The 16,811-nt window shown below is 47.6% G+C and overlaps 1 protein-coding gene across 1 annotated transcript in view; it reads right to left on the minus strand.

Moving 5' to 3' along the window:
* Positions 1–359: 359 nt before the first annotated feature.
* Positions 360–16,811, minus strand: part of CALB2 (calbindin 2) — a 32,494-nt gene continuing 16,042 nt past the window's right edge. Inside the window, exons 3-11 of the mRNA XM_005592477.4 lie at positions 16,674–16,763; positions 13,733–13,813; positions 8,512–8,568; positions 7,818–7,895; positions 7,240–7,295; positions 6,885–6,924; positions 5,776–5,829; positions 4,961–5,032; positions 360–1,049 (exon numbers count right to left, since the gene is read on the minus strand). Coding sequence (XP_005592534.1) covers positions 933–1,049; positions 4,961–5,032; positions 5,776–5,829; positions 6,885–6,924; positions 7,240–7,295; positions 7,818–7,895; positions 8,512–8,568; positions 13,733–13,813; positions 16,674–16,763 — 645 coding nt within the window. The 3' untranslated portion in view covers positions 360–932. The remainder of the gene's footprint in view (positions 1,050–4,960; positions 5,033–5,775; positions 5,830–6,884; positions 6,925–7,239; positions 7,296–7,817; positions 7,896–8,511; positions 8,569–13,732; positions 13,814–16,673; positions 16,764–16,811) is intronic.

Below are 16,811 nucleotides of genomic sequence, written 5' to 3' on the forward strand. Positions count from 1 at the left end.
TAATCTTCAGTTTTCTTGCCTGGACAGTGGAGACAATCACAGCACCTCTCTCAAAGGATTAAGAAAGATACTCCAGGTCAACTGTTGAGCACAATACTAATACCACCCGTAGTAAGACTTCCATGAACTTGTAAGCTATGTTATAATCTCAGAGATACAGAAACAAACATGAAACAAAGAAGTGACTCAGGTTGGTGAAGAGACAGGCAATGAATGGTGAGTGAAAGCCCTAGAGTCTTGAGGGTCCTATGCCCCACTTAGGTGGGTCCCATTACCCTCCTCCACCCATGTGAGAATAGGCCCTCCCTTTGTCAAGCAGAGCTGCTAGCTGCAGAGAGAAGCTGACCACGAGACAGGACTGGGTAAGCTTCCACAGCAGAACCTTTCCATTTTATTGTCTGTAAACTCTTCTTTGGTAAACAAGAAACCCAAAGAGAAAAGGAGCACGCCAAGTAAAAAGGCAAGGAAAGGGCGGGTGCCCTCCACACACAGGCGTTCTGAGAGGACAGCTACACCATTAGCAAGGTGGCGGATGGAACCTGGAAGTTTGGGGTGGGTGGTGGCATGGGGGACTGGCAGAGGGGAGCGAGAGGGAAGAGTCCACTCTGTTGGACATAGAAGCCTAAATCACACAGCGAGGGAGCTCATGCATCACAGCGAAGAGAATTAGGGATCCTCCACCCATGTCCATCACCTTCCGTGTGTGTGATCCACTGAGGCAGAGTAGTCTGCCTGGGCAGGGGTGGGTGCAGGGGGCTCAGGATGGCCCCCCAGCAGCCCATCCTCCATCTCTCCTTTCCTGCTCTGCAGGCAGGTGTGTGCAGGCTGCAGGGGTGGGGGTGGGGCGCTCATGGTCTCTGGGTCTGGGTAGAGGCATCAGGGCAGCAGGAGCAGGGTTTGGGGGAGGTGGAGAAGCAGCCCCCATCCCCACTTTACATGGGGGGCTCGCTGCAGAGCACAATCTCCAGGTCCTTGCGGTACAGCTTCCCTGCCTCTGCCAAGGACATGACGCTCTTTCTGTAGTTGGTGAGCTGTTGAATATTCATTTCCTAGGAGATACAGGGAGAGGGTAAGAGCAGGTTCAGGGGATGGCCCCGACCCAAGGAGCCCACATCCACATTCACAAAAGCCCGCAACTTTCCCTCATCTCATCCCAGGATAAGTGGCTTAGATGAATGCAAAGCACAGATTTTGGAGTTAGACAGACGGAGGTTAAAGCCTCTCGTTCACTAACTGGCTGCACTGCTTTGGGGAAGGTAGTCAACCTTCCTGAGACTCAGCTGCCTCACCTGTAAAATGGGTACACTAAAAGTTCATGCCTCATTGAGGTGTTGCGATGATTCTATGAGGGAATGAATATAAGCCACATCAGCAAGCACTTGAAAAATAAAAGGTAGTTATTGTGACAGTCATGATCTACATATAACTTGTATATATTCCTCGACCTCATTGGGCCTTTGTTAACTCAAGGCCAATCTGGCTCCCTGCTGGTGATGAAGAGAATGCCAGGAAAGCTCCCTGGTCTTGCCTTCCAGCCTCCTGGAGTACTCTTTCCTAAGTCTCATCTATTTAAGCAAGGAATTCTTTTTTTTTTTTTTTTTTTTTTTTTTTGAGACAGAGTCTTCCTCTGTAGCCCAGACTGGAGCGAAGTGACGCGATCTTGGCTCACTGCAACCTCTGCCTCCCAGGTTCAAGAGATTCTCCTGCCTCAGCCTCCCGAGTAGCTGGGATTACAGGCACCTGCCACCATGCCCAGCTAATGTTTCCATTTTCTTTTCTTTTCTTTTCTTTTTTTTTTTTTTTTTGTTTTGTTTTTTTTTTAGTGGAGATGAGATTTCGCCATGTTGGCCAGGCTAGTTTCAAACTCCTGACCTCGGGAGATCCTCCCGCCTCCACCTCCCAAAGTGCTATGATTACAGGTGTGAACCACTGCACCCAGCCACTATTTAAGCGACAAATTCTAAATCCCAGCTTCTCCAACAATAAAGCTTGCTAGCCTCCTTCTTGTTCACTGGCTTCTTGTGGTGTTTAGTGGCCAATGAGACAGGTGAACCATGAACATATGCCCATTGTCTCATATAAATGGAGACCCATATTAAATACCAACACCTGATATACCTGATGTTAAATCCATGCTTTACAATCATTGCTTCGGATACAAATAACCAATGGGTCTGAAATATAGCAAGGTCATCATCAACACTGGAAAATCACGTAAACAACCTTTTCTTTCTTTCCTTCTTTACTTCTCCTCCCCCACTCCGTCCCTTTTTATTTACTTTTTTATTTATTTATTTTTTTTTTCAGACAAGGTCTTCCTGTTGTCACCCAGGCTGGAATGCAATGCTGTGATCACAGCTCACCACATCCTTGACTTCCTGGGCTCAAGTGATCCTTTTGCCTCAGCCTCCCAAGCAGCTAGGACTATAGGTGGGTGCCACTACACCCAGTTCTTCTTACTTTTATTCTTTTGTACTGAAAATGTTGGCAGATACTTAATTTTTTTTCCCTTCTAGGCTGATGGGTCATTATCTCCATCCTGCTAATAAGAAAAGTGAGGTACAGTCATGCTCATGAATATCTGTAATCTAATCATGAGCCCTGAAGTCTAATGATTCACTGTGCACTATTCTGTCACCTCTTTCTCAGGGCTTGAAGGCCAGTCTTTTTTTCCCATTGTGCCAGGACTTCTCTTTTTATGCCATTAATTTCTGGTTTGAAAACCCGAGGGCACTTTGCAAGCATGTCTAGCTTTGAGAGGCATTTTCCCTAAGTTGTGATGTTCTTGGAAATGTCACGTAACACTGGTGTGCACCTGAGATATCTGCCACTTAATCAGGAGCCAAGGAAGGGACCTCATCTATCAACCCCAAGCTTGGGACAACTTCCACAGTGAACTGTGACAGCGAGAGACTTAGCAGCATGGCAGGAGGGGTTGCTTTACTTCCTATAAGTTTCACTTAAACCTGGGGAAGGCTCTAGCAAGTTGCCACGGCCTCAGGAGTGCTAAGAACTACTGAAGTTCAATCCCATCAGCTTGTCCCCTCCAGGTGCCTCAAACATTAATCTGCTCAGAAACGCTTATCACACTCCATGCAGGCACCATCCAAATGGAATGCGTGCATCTATGTGGGTTTACAAAAAAGGGCCCTTCCTTTCCAGCACAGGTGCTGTGATTTAGAGTCATGCAGCTGTCCGTTTCTACTCATTGACTCTCTCAATCCTCAGGCGCCAAATCTGAAACTTGGTACAGGTGGAAGGCTCTCAGGTAAATAGCTTTGTTAATATTGTTGCTCTCTGACCCTCAGAGTGGCTTCTGAATCCCAACAGCAGAATCTTTTGTTTCCATACCTGGAGTCAAGCTGTGCAGCACCACAAGCTGTCCTTTGTGTGAACCAAGGAAGAGCTTAGTGAGTTGATGACCAGGAAATTCAGGTCACTCTGAGATTTAATGCATGTCTTCAGGGTTTATCCACCTCACGTATAAGGCAGAGTCTCATGAAGACAAACTACGCCTCATTCATACAATTACACGTAAAGATATTTTCCACTATGGTGCCCAACGTTCCTTGGATACATCAGGGCACACACATAATTTTCTCCTAGAATTTAGTGCCAAGAAAAAGGTTGGCCGAGTTCAAACACCTGGTGAGTGCTTCCTTCTTCCCGGGAAGTATTTGCTTCCTTATCATTTATTTTCTGCCTTTTTCAAGAGTAATTGTAGGTAACATTTAAATAAAAAAGATGAAACAAATGAAGGATGATATTTAAGACAAAGAGATCAGAAAGCACTTGGAAAGAGAAATAAACAGACTCAGAGGCTGCAGATAATTTTTTCCTGAAATTGAGCATTAAAGTTAGCTCTTGCTTGTCAGCCAAGGTGGTGAGACAACTCAAGGAATTGTGGAGCTTTCATTATCTAATTAAAGAAAGCAGCAAAACCATTTGCTCAGAGAAAGACATTTTCCGGGTGGTGAAGGAAGACAGGTGCAAAGTTTTGGCTCCTGGCTGCTGTTCCACCTGACTCCTCCACCCAGGGACCAAACTGAGCCCACTGGGAGGGTCTCCCAGGGTATTCCCAGGAGGCAACATCAGGCAAAATAATGGAGTTCACTTCTTTGCCTTTTCTTTGAGAGGAACAAACTCTTCAGTAGCTCCTTTTAACCCCTCCCCCAGCTCCTGATTCTGCAGTTCATCAATCCAGACTAGCCCTTCCCCTCTCACTGGCCCCTGTCTTCCAAAATCTCTCTCTCGGTGGAAAGTGTTTTTTTGGTTGGCAATCAGGCTAACACTTTCACACATCAACACTGTCATGGCCTCACAGCAGCATCCCCCACAACCGTCAGCAGATGGGTGCAACCCAAGCATCCACAGAGGAGAATGGGTAAACAAAATGTGGTATATTTATACGATGCAGCATTATTCAGCTTTAAAAAGGAAGGGAATTCTGACACATGCCACAACATGGATCAGCCTGCAAGGACATTATGCAAAGTGAAATAGGCACAGAAAGATTATACGAGTTTCTTTACATGAGGTACCTAGAGCAGTCAAATTTACAGAGGCAGAAAGTAGAGTGGTTGGCAGGAGATGGGGGACAGGGGAATGAAGAGTTATTTTTTAATGGGTACAGGTTTTGGCATTACAGGATGAGAAGGTGGCCATGCATGTGCAATATTATGAATGTGTTCAGTGCCACTGGACTGTACACTAAAAATGTGAAGATGGTAAGCTTTCTGTCCTGTGCTTTTTGCTGCAATTAAATTTTAAAGAGAAACATCAATTAATCAACCAACCAGAAATTAAAAAACCTAAAGCAAACCCACAGAATGGCTATTGCCTTGCTGTGGCAGATCAGAGGGGAGCAGAGAGCAGAACCAGGCACCTCTCCCCTCTTCTCCCGCAGAAGCCTCTCCCGCGCCCTGGGGACGGTGGCCAGGCCTCAGGCCCAGCTGCTCACCTTTTTGTTTTTCTCATACAGATCCTTCAAAAGGGCATCCAGCTCATGCTCGTCAATGTAGCCGCTTCCGTCCTGGGGATGGGAGCAGAGTCAACCCAGAGTTCTAAAGCCTGAGCCCCTACTGTCCCGACCCATTGCAGGGATGTCTAAGAGTCTAGCCTCTCCATTACTCTGTGCAAAATGGGGTGTTCAGATCGTGTAACGACAAAATAATGCGTCCCTTCTGCCTTGACCAGTCATGGCAGGAAGATGGCAGTGGGCGCAAGCTTTGGGTAGCCTTTCATTGTGGTGCTTTTCATCTGCATTGAAAATATAAGTGAGGTTCAAGAAGCATGTGGTTAACTCCCTGAGTCCGGGGGCTATTTAAAGTTTACCTCCAATACTTTGGTTATGAAGAAGACCACTGGAGTCATGTGGGCAGGGGACAGCCAAGGAAGGGGTGGGTATGGAGGTCATCCAACTTCCAACTTCCCAGAGAAAGACCTGGCCCTGGGCAGAATTGTGATCTGGCACCAGGGCAGTTTTGAGTGTCTCTTCCCTTTGGCTCCTGACAGCGTGGTAACACCCTAGTTCTAAGGACAGTCCTCTTCTCCCAATGATCCTTGGCTGCATTCTGCAGAAACCAACCCCTTGGGCTCCATAGGCCACCAGTGGAGAATGACATTTGCCTTCTAATACAGCAGAAGATGCGGCAGGAAGAAACCACACGGCCCAGGCAGCCCCTGGAAGGCTGTCTCTTCCCGTGGATGCAGCTGAGCCTTCTGGCCGGGCTGATGGGCTTATGATTTTCCCTCCCATGCCGACTCCCCCCTTACCTTGTCGTAAAACGTGAAGATCGCATTAAACTCCTCTGAGGTCAGCTTCATGCCCTGCAAGAACCAGGGTATTAAAGACAGAAGCAGAAGTGCAGTGGTGTGTGTGTCTATGTGTGTGGTGTGTGTGTCATGTGTGTGGTATGGTGTGTGTGTAGTGTTTGTGGTGTGCGTGTGGTCTGTGTATATGTGTGATGTGTGGTGTGTGATGTGTGGTGTGGTGTCTATAATTGTGTGGTGTGTGTCTGTGGTGTGTGTGATGTGTGTGTGTTGTGTGTGTTGTGTGGTGTGTGTGTTTGTAATGTGTGTGGTGTGTATGTGGTGTGTGGTCTCTGTGTGGTGTGTGCATGAGGTGTTTGTGTATGTGTGTGGTGTGTAATGTTTGTATGTGTGTGTGGTGTGTGGTCTGTGTGTTGTGTGTATGTGGTACATGGTCTGTGTGTGTGGTGTGTGGTCTGTGTGTGGTGTGTGTGTGATGTGTATGTGGTATGTGTGGTAAGTGGTCTGTGTGTGTTGTGTGTGTAGTATGTGGTGTGTGTGGTGTGTGGTCTCCGTGTGATGTGTGCGTGAGGTGTCTGTATATGTGTGTGCTGTGTGGTCTGTGTGTGTTGTGTATGTGTTGTGTGGTCTGGGTGTTGTGTGTGTGTCATATATAGTCTGTGTGTGGTGTGTGTGTGGTGTGTGGTCCCTGTGTGCTGTGTGCTGTGTCTGTGTATGTGTGTGGTGTGTGTGGTGTGTGGTGTGTGCTGTGATGTGTGTGGTGTGTGTGGTGTGTGCTGTGATGTGTGTTGTGTCGGTGTGGTGTGTGATGTGTGGTCTCTGTGTGGTGTGTGTGTGATGTGTCTGTGTGTGTGTGTGGTGTGTGTGTGTGATGTGTATGTTGTGTGTGTGGTCTGCGTGTGTGTGGTCTGTTGTGTGTTGTGTGTGGTGTGTTTTGTGTGTGTGTGGTGTGTAGTCTGTGTGTGTGATCTGTGTGTGTTGTATGTGTGGTGTGTTTTGTGTGTGTGTGGTGTGTGTGTAGTGTGTAGTGTGTGGTGCATTGGGGGAAGGAGGGTGCAGGGCCAGGCTCAGAGGGATGAGGGAAGGGGGAAGGAAGGAAAGCAAAGTTTTACCTGAAATTTAAGCAGGAAGTTTTCCTGGACAGGCAAGAGTCTGGGGAGAAAATGTTAGAGCAGAGGTGAGGAGACTGCACAGGCAAGGGCAAGCGGGAGAGGGGAAGGCAGAGGCAGCGCCTGCAGTTACAGAAATGATTTCTGAGCACTTCATACATAATAAGGAATCAGGGGGAAGGTCAAAAATGAGGGAGACAGACAAGGTGAGGTGTCGACGGTCACAATTCTATCTCGCTTTGTCTTGAGCTTCTTGACACCCGCACCTGTCACTTTCCCACCAATGGATCTCAGCGATGGATCGTAGCACAGGAATGACCTGTGGGAGTCAGTATCACCCGGGGGGTGAGGTACTTACCGGGACATCTCTGAGAGGCCCAATTTGCCATCCCCGTTCAAGTCAAACATCCGTAGCTGTTGGGGACAGAAAGAGGTGCCTGGGTTATTTGCTGTGAATTTCTCTGACCTGACATCCCCTTCTACTGGAGAGGACAGCAAGGAGGACAGGTAGCACCTGCTCATGCTTGCTCTGAGGTCCCTGGGGGCCAAGGACCAACATGGCCTAAATCAGTCATGGGGGTCCCATGGGGGGATCACAGGGACCCGTTCACTGCTCATCTTTCCCCTCCTCAGGGACAGGGGCTGCTGGGGCACAGCAGGCCGGCACTAAAGGCCCACTCTCTCCAAGATCATCCTCTCCTGGAGCTGCAGAGGTTGCCATGGAGACAGACGCTCACATTGGCCCATGAGTCAGCTCACACCCAGGACCTCAAAGGGTATGTGAAGCCACGAACTAGCATCCTTTTTTGCCAGCTGCCACTGTGAATCACTTCCCCTGGGCCTGAAGAATCTTCAGAGACCCTGCACACCAGAGCCCCAGTGGCTTGGGGCCCAAGTCCTGCACCCTGGGGGAGAGGGACACTTCTGTCCACTCACTATGGTTTGGGTGTATTCCTGGAGCTTGGGCTCGTCGTACGGCCGGTTTGCCTTCTTCAGCAGGTCTGACAGGAATCCCTGCAACACAAAAGGTCTCTTTAGTACTCCTGACTCATGCATTCAGTCCCTCATTCATTTCCTTACTTGCTCATTCAGACAGTCTCAATGTGTGTGTGTGTGTGTGTGTGTGTGTGTGTGTGTGTGTGTGTGTTTTCAGGTCTACCAGTTCTATGACTCAGGGCCCTCATAATTCTTAACTCTTGGGGAGTGACTTCAAAGGCTTTACTAGCTGGTGGTGCAACCCTGCCTCACAGAGTAGGCGCTAGAGATTGGCTCTGCCTCCTCGGAGCCCAGTATATGGAGCTAAGCAGTGCCTGTGGAATCACTGGGTGATAGTCAGAGGAATTTGGCAGTGGACGTAGGAGCCAGAGGCCAATCTTCTGGAATTGCCTGGAGGACACCTGTTCCGAGCACGGAGGTGCAGAAGAGCTGGGTTTGGTTGAACTCTACAGCCTGGCGGCTCTATGTAACCGATTTCCCGACTTCTCTGAACAAGTTCAACAATTCAGTGCCAGGTCTGAGTATTCCTAAGCAGCCCGCAAACCCATGCCCCTCATCCAACATCTCCTCCCTCCCCAGGTACCTTAAGCCCACCGCCACTCTGGCCTCCCACCCTCCCCAAGGCCCATCCTACCTTGAGCTCATTGGCTTCGATGTAGCCACTCCTGTCTGTGTCGTACTTCCGCCAAGCCTGCAACAATGGGAATGTCAAACTCCTTGCAAAGACGTATCAAAATCTACCTGCCTGCCTTCCATTCCCCTTTAATGGGCCAGCCAGGGTCTTGATCTTCAAGAATATCGGAAGGGGACGGAGACATGGAGATGATGTAGCCCAGACCCTTCAAGGTCACAGAGAAGGAAATGAGGGGAAGTATCTTGACGGTGATCTCATGAGCGCCTGAGCCAGAACCACGCGGCTAAGCTGTTTCCAAATTCCTGACCATAGAAAGTGGGATGTAATCAATGCTTGTTGCTTCAGGCTGCTAAGTTTTAGGGGTAGTTTATTACACAGCAATAAGTAACTCATTCAATGGTCCTGTATACAACTGCTGTGACATCCCTGCCTTTTACCAAGTCATCTGGTGGAGACGAGGGAGAGCCACAGGAGGGGCAGTGGTGCAGGGGAGGGGACTGCCCACATCTGTGGCAAAGATGCCTGGAGAACCATGTTCCCCTAAATCTTTGGTCTGTTTGGCGCCACATATTACTAAGATTTTTTCCCCTCCCTCTCTCCCTCCCTCCCTCCCTCCCTCCCTTCCTTCCTTCCTTTTTCTTTCTTTCTTCCTTCCCTCTTTCCCTCCTTCCTTCCTTCCTTCCTTCCTTTCTTTCTTTCCTTCTTTCTTTCTTTCTTTCTTTCTTTCTTTCTTTCTTTCTTTCTTTCTTTCTTTCTTTCTTTCTTTCTTTCTTTCTTTCTTTCTTTCTTTCTTTTCTCTTTCTTTCTTTCTTTTCTTTTCTTTTTCTTTCTTTCTTTCTTTTTTCTTTCTCCCCCTCTCCTCCTCCCCCTCTCCTCCTCCTCCTCCTCCTACTCCTTCTTCTTCTTGTTCTTCTTCTTCTTGTTCTTCCTCTTCCTTTTTGAGACAGGGTCTCACTCTGTTACCCAGGCTATGGTGCAGTGGCATCCAGAGCTTACTGGAGCCTCTACCTCCCAAACTCAAGTGATCCTCCCAGCTTAACCTCCCAAGTGCCTGGGACTACAGGCGTGCACCACCACACCCAGCTAATTTTTTATGTTTTTGTAGAGATGGGGTCTCACTATGTTGCCCAGACTGATCTCCAGACTCCTGAGTTCAAGTGATCCTCCTACCTCAGCTTCCCATAGTGTTGAGATTACAGGCATGAGCCACCATGCCTGGCTCCTAGATTCTCTTTCAAGTTTTGTTCCCCTGACTTTTCTTCCCTTCTCCCCCAGCTCCAAACTGCACACCTGAAGACCAGCAACACTTGATTTTCTGAGAGTCAGTAACCACTAATCCTTCTCCTACAGCTTATCCCCCGCCTCCCCCACTTCTCCACCGCATGTGCCCCTTTTATTGTCAGGAGTGTTAGAGTTTATGGACATTTAGAGTTTAGTTATATTTTACAGAAAAGGTATCTTTTTAAACATCAGCAAACAAGGTTATGTAATTTTTATGGTGACAGGGCTCAGAAATTTTGGTCCTGAATTTTTTTTTTTTTTTTTTTTTTTTTTTGTTACAAGACAGGAGCATATCCCAAGAAAAGGGTAGATTTGTACTACATGCAACTCAGGTCGATGGTATTTGATTACAAGAGTGTCTTTTCCCTCCAGAAAAATGCCTCAGACTCTTTGAAATACTCCTTCCCATGGCCAGAAAGTCTGCCCTTGAAAAGGTACTAAAAGATATGTGAGGATTTCCAAATATGACTTCACCAACAACCCTCAGGCACTTGGTGCATCAGAGTTTAGTTGGTCTAAGTTGAGTCTTTACTGAGAAGAGGAAGACGCCCCCTCCAAGTTGCCTAAAAGGGCAATAACCTGAAGGAAGCCCAGTCCCTGCACAGAGCAAAGCACCAGTGGCTGCTTTTCCAAGCCATCTTGCCAGCGGGTCCACTCCCGACCATGCACCCCCACAGGATGCCAGCTCTGGGCTCCCCCGCCTGCCTTCTCTCCCCATCCAGCACTTTGCTCATCATCATCAGTGTGTCCTTTCTCTTCTCATTCAAGGAAAAGAGTTCAAGAGACTTGGGCTTTGTGAAATCTCAAAGAAATCCTGAGGCATCCCTAAAATTAGAAGTTGTGCTGAGTGCTGGGATGGGAGCTACCTGAGAGCACAAGCCTTTCAGGGCTACCGAGGGACCATTTCAGGCTTCCGGCTGGTAAAAATGGAACAAATGGAACAGACCCCAGGAGGGGACAGTGGGATGGTACTGTGGGAGGGTGGGGTCCCAGAAACCTTGGCAGGCATGTCTCCTCTGCAGTTATGCTGGGGCTTAGAAGGACAAATGCATGTAAGAATATGAAATCCTGAGGCTGGGCGCGGTGGCTCACGCCTGTAATCCCAGCACTTTGGGAGACCGAGATTGGCAGATCACCTGAGGTCGGGAGTTTGAGACCAGACTGACCAGCATGGAGAAACCCCGTCTCTACTAAAAATACAAAATTAGCCGGGTATGGTGGTGCATGCCTGTAATCCCAGCTACTCTGGAGGCTGAGGCAGGAGAATCACGTGAACCCAGGAGGTGGAAGTTGCGGTGAGCCGAGATTACACCATTGCACTCCAGCCTGTGCAACAAGAGCGAAACTCCGTCTCAAAAAAAGAAAAGAAAGAAAGAAAGAGAAAGAAAGAAAGAAAGAAAGAAAGAAAAAGAAAGAAAGAAAGAAAGAAAAAAAGAAAGAAATCCTGTCAGCTGCACAGAGAGAAGCCACTAATGATTTTGAGAAAGAGAAAGAGAAAAGGGTCCGGGGAAATGCTTTTAGCTCCTCTGTGAGCGTCCCTGCCCCCCTACAAGCTGCCCCATCCCTGTTTCCAGACCAGAGGTGGAATAGAGGCCAGTTTTTGGCTGTCTCTCTATCAGGAAAGGAGTCAGGCATGATGCTCCCTTTTCTATAATTGGAAAACTTGATACAAAAGCAACACCCTGACAAGTTATAAGGATGCACAGAACTTTTTTTCTCCCAGGCAGGCTAGCAAAGGACTGAGAACAGAAGCCAGAATGTCAATTATCAGCTTGTGGAATCTTGCCATCTTGAAAAAACTGGAGAAAAATCTTTTAAAGCACCATAAAATTAAATCCATCTCTGATGCTCAGGCAAGCTGTCACTTAAAAAATGACTCTTCCACCCTGAGAACTGGTTCTTTCTCACTGTCTGCCTGCCCAGGAGGGGAGCTTGCTGCAAGCAAGTTTCTGGGCCAGCTTTCCAGTTGTTACAGGCAGTGGATCATGGAGAGGGGATTACCGGTGGCTGGAAATGGATTTAACCCCGATGAATAGCAAAGAGAGTCACGTTGAAGGCCAGTCATTATTTATCAGAGCAGGCAGTTGGTGAGGTGAGTATGGGTTGAATCTCACTCTGAGGGATGCACATACTGAAGAGTTAGAGTGCAAAGTACCAGAAAGAGAGCAAGAAATAATTGGCAGTTTGCTGGACATCAGGATTAGTAATATATTTGGTTGAACCACATAGAATGTCCACATTTTGTAAGTAAAAAAATCGTTAAATATCAGCAATTTCATATGGTTCCATTTATCAGGTGAATATTACTCAAGATAAATGAGTTTGAACATCATATTTTACATGAAGATCTTAAGGAAATTATATTGCCAAGAGGGGAATGCTAATTTTATTTATTTATTTATTTATTTATTTATTTATTTATTTATGAGACAGAGTCTTTGTCACCCAGGCTGGAGTGCAGTGGCACGATCTCGGCTCACTGCAACCTCTGCCTGCCTGGTTCAAGTGATTCTCCTGTCTCAGCCTCCTGAGTAGCTGGGATTACAGGCGTGCACCACCATGCCCAGCTAATTTTTGTATTTGTTGTAAAGATGGGGTTTTTCCAAGTTGCCCAGGCTGGACACAAACTCCTGACCTCAAGTTATTCACCTGCCTTGGCCTCCTGAAGTACTGGGATGACAGGCATGGGGCACAGTGCCCAGCCAGGAATGCTAATTTTAAAAAGAAAAACCGAAACCTTATCATAGTCAAAGATGAAACATGAACGATACCAGAAACTGGAATCCTCACTGGATTTTTCTAGCTATAGAATTGTACATAAGTCCCTCTTTCCCAAGCCTGCTTCTTGGAACTCTGACTTGGAGAGACACATTATTATTGAGTGGCATGAGATCCTGGAGCCAAACTGAGTGGCACAGTTTTCTTTATTGCTTGATTTCTCAGAGCCTGTAATATGCAAATGACCACAACAAATCCCCAAACGAGAGATGCATGTACACAGTATTTCTCAAGCTTACTTGACCCAAGCTTACTTCTCATCTTACTCCCTACATTTTAATGTGCACACGCATCATCTGGGAATCTTGTTAAAATGGAGCTTCTGATTCACTGAGTCAGGGAGTCTGTCTGCCTTTTATTTTTTTGTTTTTTCTTTGAGATAGGGTCTTGCTCTGTGGCCCAGCCTGGAGGGCAGTGGTGTGATCTTCAGCCTCGAACTCCTGCTCTTCCTGCCTTAGCCTTCCTGAGAAGCTGGGACTACAGGTGTGCACCACCATATCCCACTAAGTTTTTTATCTTTTTTTTTTTTTTTAATCCTGTTCACTATGGTAGCTTTTTATTTTTGTAGAGACAAGGTCTCACTATGTTGCCCAGGCTGGTCTTGAACCCCTGGCCTCAAAAGATCCTCCTGCCTTAGCCTCCTTGAGTAGGGATTACAGGCCTTTCTCCCTTTCTTTCTTTTTTTGAGATGGAGTCTCTCTCTGTCACCCAGGCTGACAGTGCAGTTGTGCAATCTCAGCTCACTGCAACCTCTGCCTCCCAAGTTCAAGTGATTCTCCTGCCTCAGCCTCCTGAATAGCTGGAATTACAGGTGCCTGCCACCACGCCAGGCTAACGTTTTTGTATTTTGGTAGAGATGGGGTTTTGCTATGTTGGCCAGGCTGGTCTCAAACTCCTGACCTCAGGTGATCCGCCTGCCTCAGCCTCCCAAAGTGCTGGGATTACAGGCGTGAGCCACCATTCCTGGCCCCTTTCTCCTTTTCTAACAGGCACCCAGCTGATACTGATGCTCCTGGTCCACAGACCATATTTTGAGTAGCAGAGTTCTAAGGGGTTTAGCATCTCCCAGGGACAATTACCAGGCAGGAGGGTGGGCCTGGCTCTGAACACAGGAGGAAGGCAGGTCCCAATGCTTAGAAAGAAGATGATGCCTTGGCCTCACCTCCATAAACTCGGCGCTGGAGCCCACGTGCTGCCTGAAGCACAGAAGGAAGTTCTCTTCAGTTGGCAGGATCTGCGCCAGCTGTGAAGATACAGAGAGTGACACTAACATTACGGAGGTACTTGCCAGCGAGCAGAGCAGACTTTCGCCTAAGAAGGATGGAAAGGACCAGTGGCGAGGCAGTGTGGGAATTGCATTTTGCTTCCTTCTCTGAGAACGGGTGCTGGCAGTCCTTCAAAGGGAAACAAGGATGTTCAGAGAGGTGCTTTGAGTCACCCCAACCTTAGGGGATGAGCAATTGGAGGGGGAAAAAGTGGTGCTACTTTAAAGTGCAAGCACCCAGACTCAAACGAATACTTAATAGATGATTCCATGTATGTACAATTTTGAAAAATGAGAACTAATCTAAGTAGATGGGTGGTTGCCTGGGGTAAGAGGGCCTGCACCAGGCTAGAGGAACATTTTGGGGGTGGTAATAGAAAGGCTATATCTTCATTGGGGTGGCGATTTCATGGCCTAAAATCTAAACTCAAGGAATTTTACACTTCAAATTGATGCAGTTATTGTATATAAATTGATACTACAACAATTTGATTTTTTAAAAATGCAGGTACCCTCTTGCAGTAAGCACTGCTGGCTGCCCACCCAACCGGCCTTGCCTGCTTCTTTGCTCCTGGAATGCTTGTGTCATAGGCCAATCCTGATGAGTCTACATTGGTGAAGTGTGAGCCCCCATTCTTGCCAGTGATTGGCTTACAAGTAGGCACGTGCCCCAGTTTTGACCAATGAAATGTCGGGGAAGGGCTGCTGTGGGTACTTCTGGGAACATTTCCTTGCACTTAAGAAGGGCCCTTTCTGCAGCTGGACAGTGGTTGCATATGGATGTATGTGGATGTAAGTAGTTGGATGTGGTTGTACGTGGGTGCATGTGGTTGTATGTGGGTACATGTGGGTGCATGTGGATATATGTGGTTGTATGTGGGTACATGTGGATGTATGTGGGTGTGTGTGATTGTATGTGGATACATGTGGTTGAATGTGGATGCATGTGGGTGTATGTGGTTGTATGTGGATGCATGTGGTTGAATGTGGATGTATGTGGGTGTATGTGGTTGCATGTGGATGTATGCAGGTGTATATGATTGTATGTGGATGTATGTGGGTGCATGTGGATGTATGTGGGTGTATATGGATGTGGTTGTATGTGGTTGTATGTGGATGCATGTGGTTGAATGTGGATGTATGTGGGTGTATGTGGATGTATGTGGGTGTATGTGGATGTGATGCCTATGGCTGTGCTACGGTGGCCATCTTGTTAACAACCTGAGGATGAAGGTATTTTGAGGGCAGAGAACAGAACCAAGAGAACTGCAGGGAGCAGAGCAGGAGCCCTGGCTTCCACCTGGAACCAACCCCACCCCTGGCCTTTCTTTTAGAAGCCTCTCATGGTAAGCTATGGCCCTCAGGCCAAGTATGGCCCAGAAGTTGTTTGTAAAGTTTTATAAGACGTGGCCATACCCACTCATTGACATAACACCTGTGGCTGCTTTTGTGCTATAGTGGCAGAGCTGAAGAGCTGTGGCAGAGACTGGATGGCCCACAAACCCTAACACACTTACCTTAATCTGTATTTTTAGAGAAAAAGTCTGCCAACCCTTGGTTTAAGCCCCCTTATATCAGCATGGGCATCTACAGTGGCCACTCTTGGTGCCTCTCCCTGCTCCTCTGTAACTAGGCTGGTGGCCACCCCTCAGCTGCTATGAAGTCAGACTGCTAACAGCTCACCCCTGCCCCTACGCGAGAACTGCCCTCAGTCAGACCAGAGCTGCCCTGCTGGGGAAGTTCCACAGGTCTCCTCCTTGCCCAAAGAGGGGCAGCCTGCATCCAAATGACTGATTGACACAGGGGTACAACAGATCAGCCCCCTTGCCTCAAGGTGGGACCCACTCTGTGGCACAGTCCACACTCTGGAGTCCCTGTAAGCCTAGCCAAGGCAAGGCTCCAGTTGAGGTCACATCCTTGCACAGCACCATCCCCTGCCCTTTGCTGCTGCCCTTCTCTAGAGAGTTCTGCCTCAGTAAGCCACTTCCACTCAAATCTCTGTCTCAGGCACCCAACCTAAGGTAGCATCCCAACAATATACCCTGGGTGGAGCTCTGCCCTAATGCCTGTACCACCATCATCATTATTTATTTATTTATTTATTTATTTATTTATTTATTTATATGGTTTATAAAGACGGGGTCTTGTTATACTGCCCAGGCTGGTCTCAAACTCCTGGCCTCAAGGGTCCTCCGCCTCGGTCTCCCAAAGTGCTGGGATTATAGACATGGCCCACAGAGTCCAGCCAGCACTCTTGAGCCCTTGACCGTGGTCACTGATTATCAGAGGTGTTTAACATGCACCTGTATATGAGTATGTGTGACTGTATGTGTGTATGTGTATATATGTGTGCATATATGAATGTATATATGTATATATGGATACATGTAAATTGTTATATGCAAATAATATGTTTATATATGTAAATTACTGATGTGAATTATAAATGTATAGATTATATGTGTATGAATATGTATGTAACTTTTAAAAATTATCCTTTGGATATCTTTAGGTGGGGCATGGAGTCTCTTGTTCACCTGTCTTCAGCCTCCCTAGCGTCTTCAGCTAGGCTTGCCACTTGGTTACAATACCTGTTGGCCCCTGTGGGCATTTAAGGTCTTCACCCCTGTTTTTGGTCATTGTTTGTCACTTCTTCCTTCCTTGGGTGACACACAAGAAAAGCCCCTGCTATTCTCTTTGGTCAGCCCAAGTGCTGGGGGTGCCGGAGCTTTGAGGCCCCCACCTCACTCCAATTCTCAGCAGGATGCTCATGCCTGGGAGAGGCACAGGGGCCCAGGCCCCCTCCCACACAGCTCTTAACCAGCGAGGCAGGGCTCACCTCTGCCATCTCGATTTTCCCATCCGAGTTTTTATCATACTTCTGCATGAACTCCTTCATCTTTTCTCCAAAGTTGTCACTTTTTGACATCTGTGGAAAGACAAAGGGGGCTGATTTTTGCTGCTGTAGCTCATGTGA

Source organism: Macaca fascicularis, chromosome 20, assembly GCF_037993035.2.
Source record: "Macaca fascicularis isolate 582-1 chromosome 20, T2T-MFA8v1.1".
NCBI classification, from domain to species: domain Eukaryota; kingdom Metazoa; phylum Chordata; class Mammalia; order Primates; family Cercopithecidae; genus Macaca; species Macaca fascicularis.